At 39.6% G+C, this 15,101-nt stretch overlaps 2 protein-coding genes across 5 annotated transcripts in view; both read left to right on the top strand.

Annotated features, from left to right (window-relative positions):
• The first annotated feature begins 1,642 nt into the window (after positions 1-1,642).
• Positions 1,643-6,441, top strand: LOC121957029 (glucose-6-phosphatase catalytic subunit 1-like). 4 transcript variants are annotated; one of them, XM_088091192.1, is made up of 7 exons: positions 1,643-2,051; positions 2,448-2,508; positions 2,631-2,853; positions 2,964-3,073; positions 3,166-3,271; positions 3,357-3,472; positions 4,675-6,441. In XM_088091192.1, exons 3-7 carry the CDS (start codon positions 2,636-2,638, stop codon positions 5,196-5,198), a joined length of 1,074 nt encoding a protein of 357 aa, XP_087947318.1. In that variant the 5' UTR covers positions 1,643-2,051; positions 2,448-2,508; positions 2,631-2,635; the 3' UTR covers positions 5,199-6,441. The 4 variants fall into 4 exon arrangements, with proteins under 4 accessions (XP_087947318.1, XP_087947317.1, XP_087947319.1 ...); XM_088091191.1 differs by having other exon boundaries at positions 2,427-2,508; XM_088091193.1 differs by lacking the exon at positions 2,448-2,508 and having other exon boundaries at positions 2,790-2,853.
• Positions 6,442-6,703: 262 nt separating this feature from the next.
• nbr1b (NBR1 autophagy cargo receptor b) overlaps positions 6,704-15,101 on the top strand; it is a 31,461-nt gene continuing 23,063 nt past the window's right edge. The window contains exons 1-7 of the mRNA XM_042504426.2: positions 6,704-6,963; positions 10,671-10,733; positions 11,912-11,930; positions 12,040-12,062; positions 13,137-13,325; positions 13,976-14,053; positions 14,138-14,394. Of these exons, the coding sequence (XP_042360360.1) occupies positions 6,862-6,963; positions 10,671-10,733; positions 11,912-11,930; positions 12,040-12,062; positions 13,137-13,325; positions 13,976-14,053; positions 14,138-14,394 (731 nt within the window). The 5' untranslated portion in view covers positions 6,704-6,861. The remainder of the gene's footprint in view (positions 6,964-10,670; positions 10,734-11,911; positions 11,931-12,039; positions 12,063-13,136; positions 13,326-13,975; positions 14,054-14,137; positions 14,395-15,101) is intronic.

Below are 15,101 nucleotides of genomic sequence, written 5' to 3'. Positions count from 1 at the left end.
AGTACAGCAACATGACTGATGATGTGTTGTGTGAGTGTAAAGAGTAAAAAATGGGTATGTAACCTTGAGGCAACATGGGACCATAGAAGGTTAAATAAACTCATACTCAAAGGTGCCTTCTTTTTATTGAAAGTTCTGTATATACCAGTAGTGGAGAGTGAAATTAAAAGGCTGTTGGAGACATGAGAATTATTTTGAAATAGAAAGCAACTGCCTGAGTCAGATGGGGTGAGCAGTGGTGGAGTGGTGGAGGGGATGTGCAGAGGATGCTCAGTCAGACAGTCTGTGTGTATCCATGCGTGTGTTTGCAGACCGGCAGATGTGTTTACTCGTGAAAATGCATGTGTACATGCGTTCCTCCTCAGCCACGTGGTTAATCACGACATGTCCTGATCCTGTGTCACAGTGGAAACTTGTGGCTGGAAAGTGGAACAGTGTCACACACAGTGCTGGTCAACAGGAAAACTAGAGTATTTTTCAAGGAGCAACTTGGATGTTAACCCCTTCTGTTCATGTTTTTCCCATACTTTCTCTAGCATTTCCTGCATTCATATTATATCTTGTTTATTTATGTGTGAACTGCATAAATGGGAGAATTACAGTGAATTTAAATATATCAATTCATTTAAATATTGTGATTTTTTATCAATATTTTTATATTAAGATACTGTATAAAATTATATTATATGATGATAATACCACATTCTTTAAGTACAAAAAGCTTCTCACCCAGGTAGCAGGAAACATTACCTACAAGTTGCAATAATGTTTTGAAGAAAACATTTTAATTTAATGTACAAAGAATGTTTGAAGGATGTTTATCATTTCAAATAATGTTCCTTTAAGGTTAAATGCTGACTAAGACGTGACATTTGAACTGCAACATTTTGAGGATGTTTTGGTGATGTTGAGAGGTGACAGATCATAGAATATTGTTTTACAAAACGGTCCCACAATATTACGTGAGAACAAAAGAAGAACGTTTTCAAGGCGATTTTTAGAAAATGTTAGTGAGGACCGAGATTACAGACCTTTTATTTTTGGATGAAAATGTAATGTGATATATTAACAATAAATAATAATAATAATAATAATAACATTTTTTGATGTTTATAGAAAATGTTGCCTGAACTTTAAGAGCATTCTGGGAACATAATAAAAACTTGCCACTGAAAAGGTCTTCAAAGCATTCAGTGTTTGCATTGCACTGTTCTCAGAACGTTTATAGAAGCGAAAATTGTTAGCTGGGTTGTGAACCAGTGGTCCCTAGCATGCTTGTCAGAGCAATATCTGCAGCGTATATGATGGGAAAAAAAACTGCATCACTTAACAGCTAACAGCTTCTATTGCAACACAAATGCCTAATTTTATTATGGCACAGAACCAAAAATGAACTGCAAGTGGAAATACGCTTACCCTTTCCAAAAAAAGGGTAGTTAATGATGAGCATTCATGCACACGCGCACACACACACACACACACACACACACACACACACACACACTGGTTTTTCACATGCTGAAAGCACGATGGCATCCATCATATCAAACCTCCCCTTTTCCCATCTGTCCTCCCTCCTCTCTGTTGTTCCTCTCTCACTCCAGTCCAAAGTCCAAGCCAGGGGACCAGATGATTTGCCTGACTATAAAAGAGACCCTGTATCTGACTAGCAGCACAACACCATAAACACACACACAAACACTCACAACCCATCCATCCATCACAGTCATAAACTCTGCCTGCACTGCATGAGTTTGGCAAATACATTTGACAAATATTACAACATATCAAAACACTCAATGACCAGATACAGGCAAGCTTTACACAACAATCATGGGGCATCTCAGCAGACACCTTTGATAGCACTTAAATTAAGGACACTCTCTCTCTCTCTCAAACACACACACACACACAGAAAACACACATCACTGGCTGCACTGATAAAGCTGCTGTTTATAGCAGCACGAGAGGACTGACTTGTTTGTGCATCATTCATCTAAACTAAAGTTGGCGAGAGGAGGATGCACTAAACAGCACAAACACCAAATTCTGTAAGTATGATTTTGTCTATTGTATCAATGTGATATTGTTATTTTATTATATAAGAGCACCGTTGCTCTCAGTAGCTTAACTGTGGTTTAAGGTTTTAAGACAGGCTTTAATGTGTGCTGGCTGTGTGGACCAATGGATTGTTATAACATATTGGTGTGTCCTCTGAAGCATCACTCATAGCAGCACATTGAATGCATGTTTTCTTTTACCATCTTGCCATTTTGGTCTGTTTGTTCCTCTGGACTGTCCAGAAGGTGTTGCAGTGTCCCTGTCATCTACCCTCTGCCTCCACTGCAATCAAGTGCAACTTAGTTTGCAGTTGCATTTAAAACGTTGTCACATTCTAGTTTCACTGGACCCGCTCTAACTTGCAGCTACACTCATTTGGTACTCAGAGACCCAACAACAGCCCTTGGATTCTTTCCCATCCATAACAACAACACATGCACACATAACGTAAGAGCAAACACACACATTTACTTTGCTTTGTGTTTCAGAGTAATAAGTGAATTTACACAAACACACACCACACACACAGATGGCAAAGTTACACTTTTTTCCACCTTCCTCTCTTGCAGTGGTAATGGACTTGCTCCACAGCTCCGGTGTGAGCAGCACATACTACCTGCAGACCCACTTCAGCCACAGGCAGGGCTACTTCCTGTCAGTCTCTATGGCAACTGACCTACGTAACACCTTCTTCTTGTTGTTCCCCATATGGTTTCATCTACGGCAAGCTGAAGCCATCAAACTGGTGTGGGTGGCAGTTGTGGGAGACTGGGTCAACCTCATGCTGAAATGGTGAGGAGTGGCGGTGATGATGATGATGATGATGATGATGATGATGATGACCATAATAATGACAGTGATGTTGATGATGCAATTTACGAAGTCCATGACACCATTTTAAGGCTTCTGTTTGGAGAACGTCCCTATTGGTGGGTTCAGGAGACGGGTTACTATGGTAACTCCTCCCAGCCAATGATAGAGCAGTTCCCCATGACCTGCGAGACTGGACCAGGTAGGACTACACCTTTGGAGTAACATGTGTGAGTAAATTCAATTTCAAATTCAGTCCAGATCTAAAAAGATGTTTACTTCCACCCCTGACAGGAAGTCCGTCAGGTCACGCCATGGGGGCTGCAGGAGTCTACTACACCATGATGTCATCACTTGTTGCCATAGTGTTGAAGGAAGAAGGACATCAAATCAAGAAATGGTAAGATTACTCTCACTTTTAATCACTGTATAATACCTCAGTGCATTGCAAACAGTCAGACCAATAATGCGTACCTGTCCTTCAGGTGTGTGCGTGTCTCACTGTGGACACTGTTCTGGTGTGTGCAGCTGTGTGTGTGCCTCTCCAGGGTCTTTGTCGCTGCTCACTTCCCACACCAGGTCATCACAGGAGTTGTCATAGGTACGGACAGACCATGTAGATGTCAAATTGAAAATTGGGAAAGAACAAGATCTTTTTTACTTTGATGTCACAGCAGTACATTTTTTTGTTATTACTACAAATTAAATTGCTTCATTTCAATGAGAAACACTTCTTGTTATAACACCACAGCTCATTAAAACCTGTTAATTTGAACAAATATTGTCATTATAATAACATTGATTTTAGGATGGGGCAATATGGATTAAAAATAATAATAGTACTAGAACACAAATGTATTAAATGAACTGCAGTTACAACACAGGTTAAAAAAAGGGTATAGGTAAGGTCGCATTATAAGCACTATTACAATCAAGTTAAATTAAGTCTTGTTCTTGGGCCGCAAGTATTGATGTTTTGTTGTGAAATTGAAGCCTCTGGTCAACAGGTAGCAGTTGTTTAACCATTATCACAGTGCCTTTAAATGTGTAAACAGCTTTGCGAGGCTCAGTGGTGCTTCGTTGCCACAAAATGTGACTAAATAGTCACAATCAGAGCTCTTGGTATACAAAAACCCACAACTTGCCTGGTCACGTTATCGCTAAACTCGTTAAAACTCAAACTGTTGCAGCTACACTGTTCAAGTGTAGCTGCAACAGCAAAAGCACATTTTAGGGTTCTTAATATGTGTGTCTACATATTACACTGTAGTTTCCCTCCCGAATCTGATATGTACATTCTGGGATGCAGCAACTATAATGTCAATACAAGCACATGGTGGGTTTATGCTGCACGTGGTTATGTTTAGACAACAACTGCACATTGCAACCAACTCCAGGACAAACACACATGCTGCCAAAGATGATTAAGATAAGGCAACAAACTCATTGATGGCTAGGATTAATCAAAAAAACCATCATGTTCAGATGGGGAAGCGAACATTGGACTTAGCCCATAACTGCCCTCATGCTCCTTGTATTTGCTGTTACTGGCAGTATTTTAACCTGACGCTTTTCTGAGGCGTACCATGCACACATGAGAGGTGGTTTTTCGCATTGGGATCGTACACCGAAAGCACTGTCAAAGTGGTTTTCAAATTAAAATTTGCTTTAATTCATGAGCACAATTGAGTACATTGTCAATGGAACAGGTTGTACAAGGTTGTACAAGTGTTACTGCATCATAAATTAAAATAAAACAGACACAAAAAAAAAGACTGATTTAAAAATTGGTTTTCCTCTCAGGTATCCTGGTGGCAGAATCTCTCAGCCGGACCTGGCAGATCCGCAAGGCAGGCCTGTACTCTTACCTCCTCACCTCCCTGCTCCTCCTGTCCCTGGCTCTCCTCTTGTACCTGTGCCTCCAGCTGGTTGGCGTGGACCTCCTCTGGAGTGTGGAGAAAGCGCGGTGCTGGTGCCGCCGAGCAGAATGGGTCAGCGTGGACACCAGCCCCTTGGCCAGCTTGTTCAGAAACACTGGGACTCTGCTGGGCCTTGGCCTGGGGCTCCACTCGCCTCTGCATGCTCACGCCAACACAGTGATGGCCGGCAGGTATGCTAAGGGTGCCATCTACAGGTCCGTCTGTTTAAGTGCAACACTGGTGCTGCTGCACTTATTTGACTCTGCTTTTCGGCCACCAGTACACAGCGGAGCTCTGTTCTATCTGCTGTCGTTCTGTAAAAGTGCCACTGTGCCTCTGGCTACTGTGGCTATAGTTCCCTACTGTGTCACTGCAGCACTGGGATACAAAGCTGAGAAGCTTGTGTGAGGTATTTTGAGGTATTAAATGTTTGAAAATGTATTTTCTATATATACTTTCTTACTATCAGTGACAGAATCCAGTGGCGGACCTACTTATAGGAGACATAGGTGGCTTCCTAATGACCCAGACCATCCAAGCTGACATCAAAGAATAAGTGGCGGCAAAGCCGACTGATGCATCACCTTATGTCACCTATGTCTCAGCCAAAAAGTAGCACATGAACCCATTGCAAAGACTGAAGCCAATGGCCAATCAACGCGTATGTTTTGTACCTACATGAGTGGATATAACTCTCTATACCAGCAGATGGCGGTCAAAAGGGAAACCAGAAGACCATCATAATGGTAGTTAGCCAGCTAGCATGTTAACAACACAACCCAATGTTGAACGAACAAAGCATATTTCCTGTGTGCCAGTGATCAACAACACAAACCAACAGTAAAAGAATTCTGCTCAAGAGCTAAATGGCATTCAACAAGCTGAATCAGCAGAAAAAAGTCAACATTGACCAATGGCTGACTGTCAGCTAGGTGCATCAGGGCCTTGAGGCTCCAGTCAAAGGTGGTGGTGATGGAGGGGGGCAAAATTGTAACTTAATTTATTTTTATTGTAATATTATTTATTATTGTTGTTTATTTGTGTTGATTTCTCATTAGATAAGATCAAATGTATTCATTTTGAGGCAGAAACAACCTTTCTTTGGCAATATAACAGCGGTAATCACTTTTTGGCAAGTAAGAAATAGCATTTTATGCATTGCATTGGCCCTTTAAAGGTATTTACACAGATAAAAAAGTTCTGGGTGAGCTACACTCTGTCAAATATATTCACTGAATTAAATATTAAATCAAGTCATTTTGAGGCAGAATAGGCCTTTCTTTTAACAATAACCTACAATACATTAACAATAACTTTTTTTAATGGTTTGAATAAATTAATAGAATAGAAAATAAAATAAACGTCAGATGGTCAAAACACAGCCCAATTGTCAGTGTCCATTTGTGGGTTAACTTAAGACCAAGTCAGACCAGTTTTTATAGTCTTTTTCGGGGCTAAATTAAGCTGACCAGATTTAGCCAGAAAAAAAAAGTGTAAATGACTTCTGGTGCTCGATGGGTTGTCCAGTGCGAATAGGGCTTTAGAGAAAATAAAAACAACACTTACTCTTTGTATATATATGATATAGTGCATATTATTGGTGTTTGGTAAAATGTTGTTTTCTAATGCAGTAACTTATCATAATAAAACACTGTTTTGCTTGTGTTTTTGTTTTTTTTATTTTTGTTTTCCTCCCTTTGGCTAGGTGTAAAACATAGATTTGACTAATGGCAACACCAGAGCTGGATCAGATTAACTGCTACAGCCTGGCTCATCATCACAGTTGCGCTCCTCCGCGCCGCGCCGCGCCGCGCCGCGCCGCGCTGCTGCTGCTGCTGCTGCTTTTGTTTTTCCGCACAAGCGGCGGAAGTGTCGATTTTTTTTCCGGACACATGGTGCAGGGTGGGCGTGTCCAGGACGCTGATGTAAACACAAAATACGCCTCATCCCTTGTCGGCTAAGTCACAGCAGAGCGAATTGGCGAGATTAACCCAAATAGCCTTCGTCAGTAGGGGAAAACGCTCCGTATCCGTCGTGTGTAATATGCGCTAGGGCGCAGACGGCCGACGCCATGGACTTCTACATCAACCTGAAGGTGAATTTCCGAGGAAATTCCAAAAATTTCCTCCTGTCGGGATCCGAGACTAAGAGCTGGGAGTCGATGGAGGCCATGGTAAGAGAGGGGAGAACCAACTGGGCCCGCTCTGAGACACACACACACACACACACACACACACACACACACACACACCGATCACCGCACCGCCTCCGTCTGCTATACCCTCATTGATGGCCTCTGCTCATTGTGTGTTTTCACATTGCTGTGCCACGTCGGCATGTATCTACCTGCTCCATACAGATGCTACCGCCATCCTTTAGCATAGCGTTCCCATCATGCAGCGTGTGTCCTGACTGCTGCTGAGACAACAGTGTCACAGAGGACAAGGAGGAGACACCGCAGTCCCCACACCATTACCACAGAGCTCAGTCGTCATGGAAACACTGTTTACCAGCTCGCCATAACTGGTCAGGGCGCTCTGAATCCCAGACACCATGAGAGAGCTTCCTCGGGCCTGTTAGCTGCTCCTGTGAGCTCAGCATCACTGCACACCAAACTATCAAAGATATGGATTAACAGGAATACATTCCGACATTGTTATAGGTTGCCCTAATCCCATAATTCATTGCCCTGTTTACTCGAGGTGGATTTGTGTCAGAGGCCTTTATTTTTGTATATTTGGTGCTGTTTCCTGTTTTATGTTGATGTTGATGCAAACCCAGCACATCCTCCGTGTTCACCTGTTGTCCTAAGGAAGTCAGTGTAATGTGCACCTTCAAAGCACGTTTTAGGGTTCTTAAAAATCTGCTCGGACAGAGTTTGCTTAGTGGTGAATCCCAGTGATCAAAAACCGATGTTACAAAGTGCTGTACATTTAAAAAACACACACAGGAAAAACGTTTAAAATGCGGCACAAAAGAAAAAAAGAACAACACACAGGAAAAATGACACAGAAGAAAAAAAAAAATAAAATCAGTGGTTGAAAATAAAACCAAAACAGTTCAGACTTAAGTGCAATTTCAGGTCCCATATATTTAAAAAAACAGTCCATTAAAAAGAGATGATAGGAATGTCTTTTGATAAAAATACGTTTTTAAAAGTGATTTAAAAGAAGAAATAAATATGCAAAGTAAATGTGATTTCAGGGAATTGTACCAAAGTATTAAAAGTAAACATACTCATGCAAAAATGTTTAAATGAATTCATTGAATCAAAATAACTTAAGGGAAAAGCAGCACGTCCTCATACATACAGTTTATATAAGAAACTGTTACTATGAAATGTTTTTGCATGAAAAAATGACTTACACCATGAAAGAAATAGTTGGCAATTATTATGGATCAATGTTTCACATATTGCAAGAAATGTATAGATTAAGGACAATATTTTTGAAAAGCTAGAGAAAAAATAGACTTAAAACACAATGAAATAAAACATTTTGCAAGAATAAAGTGCAATTAGATTAAACTTAGTCAATAAATAGCACTGCACTCAAAATGATGCATATTACTGCTTCTTATCAGTGACAGAAAAATGCAGCAAAGGCACACCATGTTAACCCTTTGAGACATGACCAAAGTAGCCTGATTCCTTTTAAGGGATTTAAAAGAATCTAATGAGCAACTATAACAGAAATGATGCAATATTTGGTGAGACATTAGTATAAGTTACAAGAAATTTCCTGGAAATTAGCAAAAAAGAAAAAAAAAGTGTTGGTTAAGAAAATATACTCAATGAAAAATGAAAATCCTATTAAAGTATAAGATTTTTTTTCATAGCCTGATTTTGAAAAGGACATTTTGTGTGCAGAGCGGTGTGTGTGTTAATATTTGACACTGCAAAAAAAAAAAAAAAAAAAATGTATGAAAATATAAAAACCAATGTTGCTGCTAATGAGCATGTTTTATGCTTTGATGGCTGTGGGATCAAAAATGTCAGTTTGAATGTGTTTCAGTGGGGCGTTTTTTGCACTTAACAGTCTGAATGTAACACTTTTTAGTTTTTAGACTTATTGTAGGAGCTGAGTTGGAAATTCACAGATTAAACAAAAATACACAATCTTGCCAAAATGTATGCCATATGCATGAACACAGCCAAAACTATCACAAAAATAAAGAATGACATGTACTTAAAAAGCGCCAAACACCCTCTAAGGGTTAATAAAACCTGTATACAACCATGGAGGCTTCCCCAAAGCAGACCTGTGTCCCAGACATCATGTCATCACACTGGAAAGAAGCTGCACTAAACCTAGATAGCAGATTAAGCCAGGACTCTCCAGGTATCCAGGCTGAATTTAGCCATGAAAGCAGAGGCACATATTTACCATGGAGATTTATTCTGTGCAGCTAGACCTTTCCTGACCAGGCTAACAGCCAGGTTTGTTTAATCCTGGTCCCTGATAGGTTCAGTCAGCTGTCACTCTGATCAGAAATAAACATGCTTTACAATTATTCCATGGTCTTCTTTTACCTGAGACATTTCCATGAGAAGCTGCGGCCCATTTGCTGAAAGCTCCGCTGCACGCATCTTCTCCTCACGACAGCCACGAACGCGCATTTATCCAGAATACGTACACCTGGCTTGACATAGTCGCACCTTCTCATCCTGGCTCGGCAAACGTGCAACCAATTAAGCCAGGAATCACTGATGAGACTAGGTCAAGTCTCGCTTTTCCGTTATCCTGGATTTCTAAATTCTGCTTTTGTGCAGAAGCCCTCTGGCAGTGCACCAATGAGCAAGAATGAGTGTGGAGGACAAAACACCAGAAGATGTGTGTTTGAATCAGTACGTCTGTAAACGGTTAGTGTCAGGAGAGAAGGTTCATTTGTGTGAGTGCTGCTGAGTCACAGATCTCAGACTTCACTTTGAGTTGTTTGACCGATGAGATAGATAGATGAGAGAGTGGGTTTGGTGCACAGGTTCATCTGTTTCTTATTCAACATGAATTGCTGAATAATAACATGCGACGTGAGCTTTTATTGGGTCATGTTGAATTATAATGAAGGAAATGGCTTAACCCTTTGACACCTGAAAAACCTGGCTTGACTTATTTCAAAGACATGAGAGGAAGAAAACAATGAACGACTTAACAAAAAAAAATGTCAAGAAAATTTAGCTAGACATTTACAAAATGTTACAAGGAAATTACCTGGAAATAGGCAACAAAAGAGAAAAAAAAAACATTATAAAAAATTCATAAATGAAATGTTATGGACATTTTTCCCTAGTTTTCGACGATTTTCTGCTAATTTCCAGAGGATTTTCTTATCACCTTAATGGCTTTTTTTGTTGTTTTTTTTTGGCAATTTGCGGGACATTACTTTCCAAGTTGCCTATTGCCAAAAAAAAAAAAAAAAAAATTTCCCAGGTGTCAGAGGTCTAGACCCTTGTGAAAAGTGTCTGAATGCAGCACAGGATGATGATCCAGGTGTAAAGAGTCCCACTCCCCAATCACTGCGTCCTCTGGCTGAGCAGGGACGAACATGCGAACCACGGAGTCGTCTCAGAGGTCACCTTTCTGATGGCGAGGACAGTTGAAAAAAATAAATAAATAAGGATCCACACACTAAATAGCTCCCATTAAAAGGGTTTTGATGTTGAATAAGGTTTCAAGCACCCTCACATACACAATGAGTCACTGAGTTCATTTCAATTGAAATTGCTGTTATGTCTGAAGTTGTGCCTGCTTTAATTGTCCACTTATGCCTTAGCACTGTCTGTCTCCCCTCCTTTGTGATGGACAATTTTCTGTTCTTATCACATCTTTGTGTGTGTGTGTGTGTGTGTGTGTGTGTGTGTGTGTGTGTGTGTGTGTGCAGGTGAAGCGATCGTTCGGCTTGTGCAGTCTTCAGCTGACCTATTTCGATGAGGAGAACGAGGAGGTGAGAGACTCTGCTGTCACTTATTTGCTGTTTTTACACTTTACAATAAGTCCCGGCAGTATCACATGAAATCAGTGTCACGCCTCAAAGAGCCTCGTGCAGCAACATTCTCTTAAATTTTCTCTTATACTTTCTCTTAATTTTGTGGTAAGAGAAAATATAACAGAAATCAACTCCAGATGCACAAAACACTCTTAATCATCCACATCTGCTCTGACCAGGTACTTAAGTCCTTTTCATTCATGAAATACTTCACGTTTGTTCACTGAATATGTCCGATGGGCATTCTGGTATTGTCTTTCTTGCTAATATTCTTTTTTTTTTAATTTTATTTCATCAGTTCTCTGCATTTTAATCATAGATACAGGTATTAGCTCAGGATTTAACATTTGGTGCATCGCTATATCAAACATTTTCATCAAGCCGTGGGACTTATAATGAATAGATTAAAAGAATTGTCATAGACTGCAATAACTCAGCGAAAAATGCTCGTTTGCACATTTTAGAAGCCGAAGGATGCACGCACATCCAGTCCAAACCTGGAGCAGGTGCTGAGCCAAATAAGTGAAAAGTGAAAAAGAAAAAAAAAGTCTTGCACACTGCAGGGCTCCAGTTATCACTTGTTTAACGCACCACAGTGAAGTGACGTTTGGAGCACAGCCGCTCTTCATCATCAGATTTACTCTGTGAGACCCCATCTAAAATATGTGTCTAACAGTCATGTGACCTATCATGTGAGCAAGGTACATGTCAATAAATGCAAATAAATAAGTACATAATCACACACAAAAAATATGTAAGTATGTGTAAAAATATCCGTAATATACCTGGTTCTTAGAAAGTACATAAATTAATGAAAAAATATATGCAGAGGAACATTCAATCGACATGTATTTACTGTATGTTTCCGTTGCAATTTTGGCTTTTGCTCATGCGAGCGTAAAAATTGCATTGCAATTAATGGAAGGTTTTTTTTTTTGGTGAAATTGACGTTTCCATCAAGTGTATTCTCTATTCGCTATTTCAGTTTGCACAATTTGAGGGTTAATGGAACCCCTCTACTGATGGAGTGCCCCTTTAATTCCCAAAACTGTTTCAGCAAAAAGACAACAACCTGAACCCACAGTGTGAACGTTCACAGATTTCCAGAAAAAATCTTCCCTTTTTTTTTCTTCCAGGTGTCCATTAACAGCCAAGGTAAGCAAACAGACTCAGTCTGCTAAACAAAACCCCCCAAAATCTTTGAGATGTAGAATGAGTTGCACATTTATCATCATGTTAATGAATGTTTCTGCTTTTATTCCAGTGGAGTACGAGGAGGCACTGAAGGTACGTTGATTTTAAGTTCAATCGCTGTTTATTTTTGTGTACTGATGGAAAACAAAGAATGACAGTATAGTCTAGCTCTTCCCACATAACCTGTTTAACCCTTTCAAACTTGAGCAAATTGGCTTGACTTCGGTCAAAAACATTGGAAGAATCGCCTTTAGCAATGAAAGAAGAAACACCCCCAAAATTTGCAAGAAGTTAGTTAAAAGTACAAAAAGATAACCTAAAAATTAGTATTTTTTTTTTTTTAAACATACCAAAAGAACAATAAAAAAACATCAATGACAAAGAAATTACCTGGAAAAAGTTCTTTAAAAATAATTATAATTTTGTAACATAATTTTAAATCTGTTATTATCGTCATTATAAAATAGTTTTATCTTTTTTTTTTTTCTGGCTTTTTTTTTTTGAGTTTCTCAATTATACTACTATTATATGAAGCATTTATTACCAAGTTGCTCATTGTTTTTTTTCCCTACGTTTTTGAAAGATATTGCAACACTTAGAGTTCAAAGGTTTAAATACTTGTTAAAGGTGTCTGAAAGCAGCATAAGCAAAGTCTTGTCACTCCAGGTTTCAAAGGGTTAAAGTATGAGTAAAGTATATAATTGTTATGCTGTCATGAGAGTGCAAATTTTGAGACTTCACCATAGACTGTCAAAAATAGCTATTGTGAACTCCCATTTTGAAGCCTCGTTCTGCATTTCGGTCGTCACCATCTTATTTGTTTTTGGAAACAGGAGTGACCATATTTGGGCGAGAGGTTGATGCTGTGGAGTGTCAATATAGACTTCAGAACTGTTTTTACAGTGCAAAATAATGGAATTGAGAAAGTGTGATTGAAAAATGTGATTAATTGCAGTTGAAAAAATTAATAATTTGACAGCGCTACTTTAAATAGTAACCTCAGTGATATTCAAAGCACAAACAAAAAACCTCCTGGATTAATACAATAAATGGGCTTTTATTGTATTGCCATTATCTCACTTTTGTTGTCAGATTTTAATTTTTTAACAGTTTAGTTGAGCAACTTTTCAAAATATAGTGAGACCAACCTGTTTACTTGTTTCCCAGAGTGCAGCGAGGCAGGGGAACCGACTTCACATGAATGTGTACGAGACCCGGGGCCAGCCTGCGAGGGTCTCCACCACCAAAGCCAGCGGCACAGAGCCCAAGAGGGGCTTCAGGCCCCCACAGCACTGCCCCGCTCTGGCCCAGGTGGTCAGCCGCAAAGTCCAGGCTGCAGTGCCAGAGCAGGGCATGGTGAGACCAAAACACACTGTGGTTCATAATGAACGCTGCGAAGCTCTGTCCATTTATCAGCCAGGAAACCTCAGATATTACTCATCAGATATTTGACAAATAAGGACTGTGAGTTGCAGGTTAGCTTTGCAGCTTATCATGGTCATATTTCATGGGAATTCGTCATCACTTACACTCTGTCTGTTAGTGTGACATAAGATAAGATCCCGCTGCTGGTGAAATCATAATGAAGGCTGTATTTTGACGATGTAAGAAAGATGTTGATCTGCATGTTTTATCTAATGAATACAAGGGATGCACGATAATATCAGCACATCATCAGTAAAGTACAGATAGTGGCTTTAAAATTAAATATCAGAATCGGGCAATTATGTCATATATATATATATATATATATATATATATATATATATATATATATATATATATATATATATATATATATGTGTGTGATTCCTGCTGATATTACAAAGAACCACCACAGAAAAGACTTGATAATCATCTACAAATTAGGTGGGAAAAAGTGGAAATATTGATATTGATATTGGTTATTAGCAAATTGAGTTGTTATACATTGGCATATCGGATATCGCCAAAAAAATCTTAATTTCATGCATCCCTCATGAACACCATTTTCTTCTGTTGATCAGGTGATCATGAAAGATGTGAAGGGGACCAAAGAAGAAGATAAGACTCCTCCAGCCTGGTTCACCTCCTACATGGAGAAGGTAAGAAGAGTGTGATGGAGAGTTACCTGCTGTAACACTGAATCAGGGAACGCTCTCCTCACACCTCCTCCCTCCTCTCTCCAGTTTAAGGACCAGGTGGTGCGGGAGGCGGTGGAGAAGATCTGCCGCGAGTTCTCTGGACAGTGCTGCATTCACAAACCCCTGGGAGGAGCAGGAGCAGGTGCAGGAGTTGGAGGAGGCAGAGGGGAGGCGGTAGGAGGAGTGGAGGCCCAGCAGGTCCCTGAGGTTTCCTCCTCTACTCTGCCTGGAGCTCCAACCTCCTCCACTCCTCCGTGCTCCTCCTGCCGGGGGCAGACCACTGGAGGAGGCTACCAGTGCAGGTACGAGCGCTCAGCTGCTGGCTGGATATTAGTTACAGCTCTAATGCAGAATCATATTCAATCCATATAATTCTTCTATAACATAAGTTTTGTTTTCATTCACTCATTATTTCCTGTGATTTCTTTGATAAAGTAGAATTTATTGTAAATTTTATTTGAGATTTAGCATTATTTTAATCCTGATGGTTATTTTAAAATATACTCTCTGTTAGGGAAATCCGGGCACTCCAAAAGTGTGAAAAACATGAAAAACGCAGAGGAATGACATTAAAAAGCCTTTATTATAGTTGCTGAATCAATAATAAAGGCTTTTTACATTTAAAAAGCCTTTATTATGGTGGCAAAATCATTAGAAAACAGTCTAATAAAGGCATTTCAATGAGCACATGAAAAGTTTGTGACCTACATTTTATTATAGTCTACAGAGCAACCAGTCATCTCTCTTTGTTTTCTATATCCCTTCTGTTGTCGTTTATTTTGATTTTGATGGGTTGGGGTGGGGTGGTGGGCGGTATGTTGAATATACTCGATATATTGCACCTTGTTCCAAGTGCAATGTATAAAATGACTTTATCGCTTACATTAAGTACAAATTGTTTTTAATTTTTATTTTTTAATTTGATTTTATTCTTATTTTTTTTTACGTTGTTAATTTGTTTGGTTGTTGTTTTTGTTTTTTTTTGGGGGGGATTTTCAGGGGATTTTTT

This window comes from Plectropomus leopardus, chromosome 18 (genome assembly GCF_026936395.1).
Source record: "Plectropomus leopardus strain MGB_pleo_1.0 chromosome 18, ASM2693639v1, whole genome shotgun sequence".
Taxonomy (NCBI): domain Eukaryota; kingdom Metazoa; phylum Chordata; class Actinopteri; order Perciformes; family Serranidae; genus Plectropomus; species Plectropomus leopardus.
The sequence above is the reverse complement of the archived record's forward strand: the minus strand, read 5'-3'. Positions and strand labels throughout refer to the sequence as shown.

Excerpts from the sequence above, each read along its gene's own strand:
- LOC121957029 (XM_042505522.2), top strand. The coding sequence starts at position 2,636 with ATGGACTTGCTCCACAGCTCCGGTGTGAGCAGCACATACTACCTGCAG. Across the intron at positions 3,272-3,356 it reads GGACATCAAATCAAGAAATG|GTGTGTGCGTGTCTCACTGT; the intron begins GTAAGATTACTC and ends CCTGTCCTTCAG. Across the intron at positions 3,473-4,674 it reads CATCACAGGAGTTGTCATAG|GTATCCTGGTGGCAGAATCT; the intron begins GTACGGACAGAC and ends TTTTCCTCTCAG.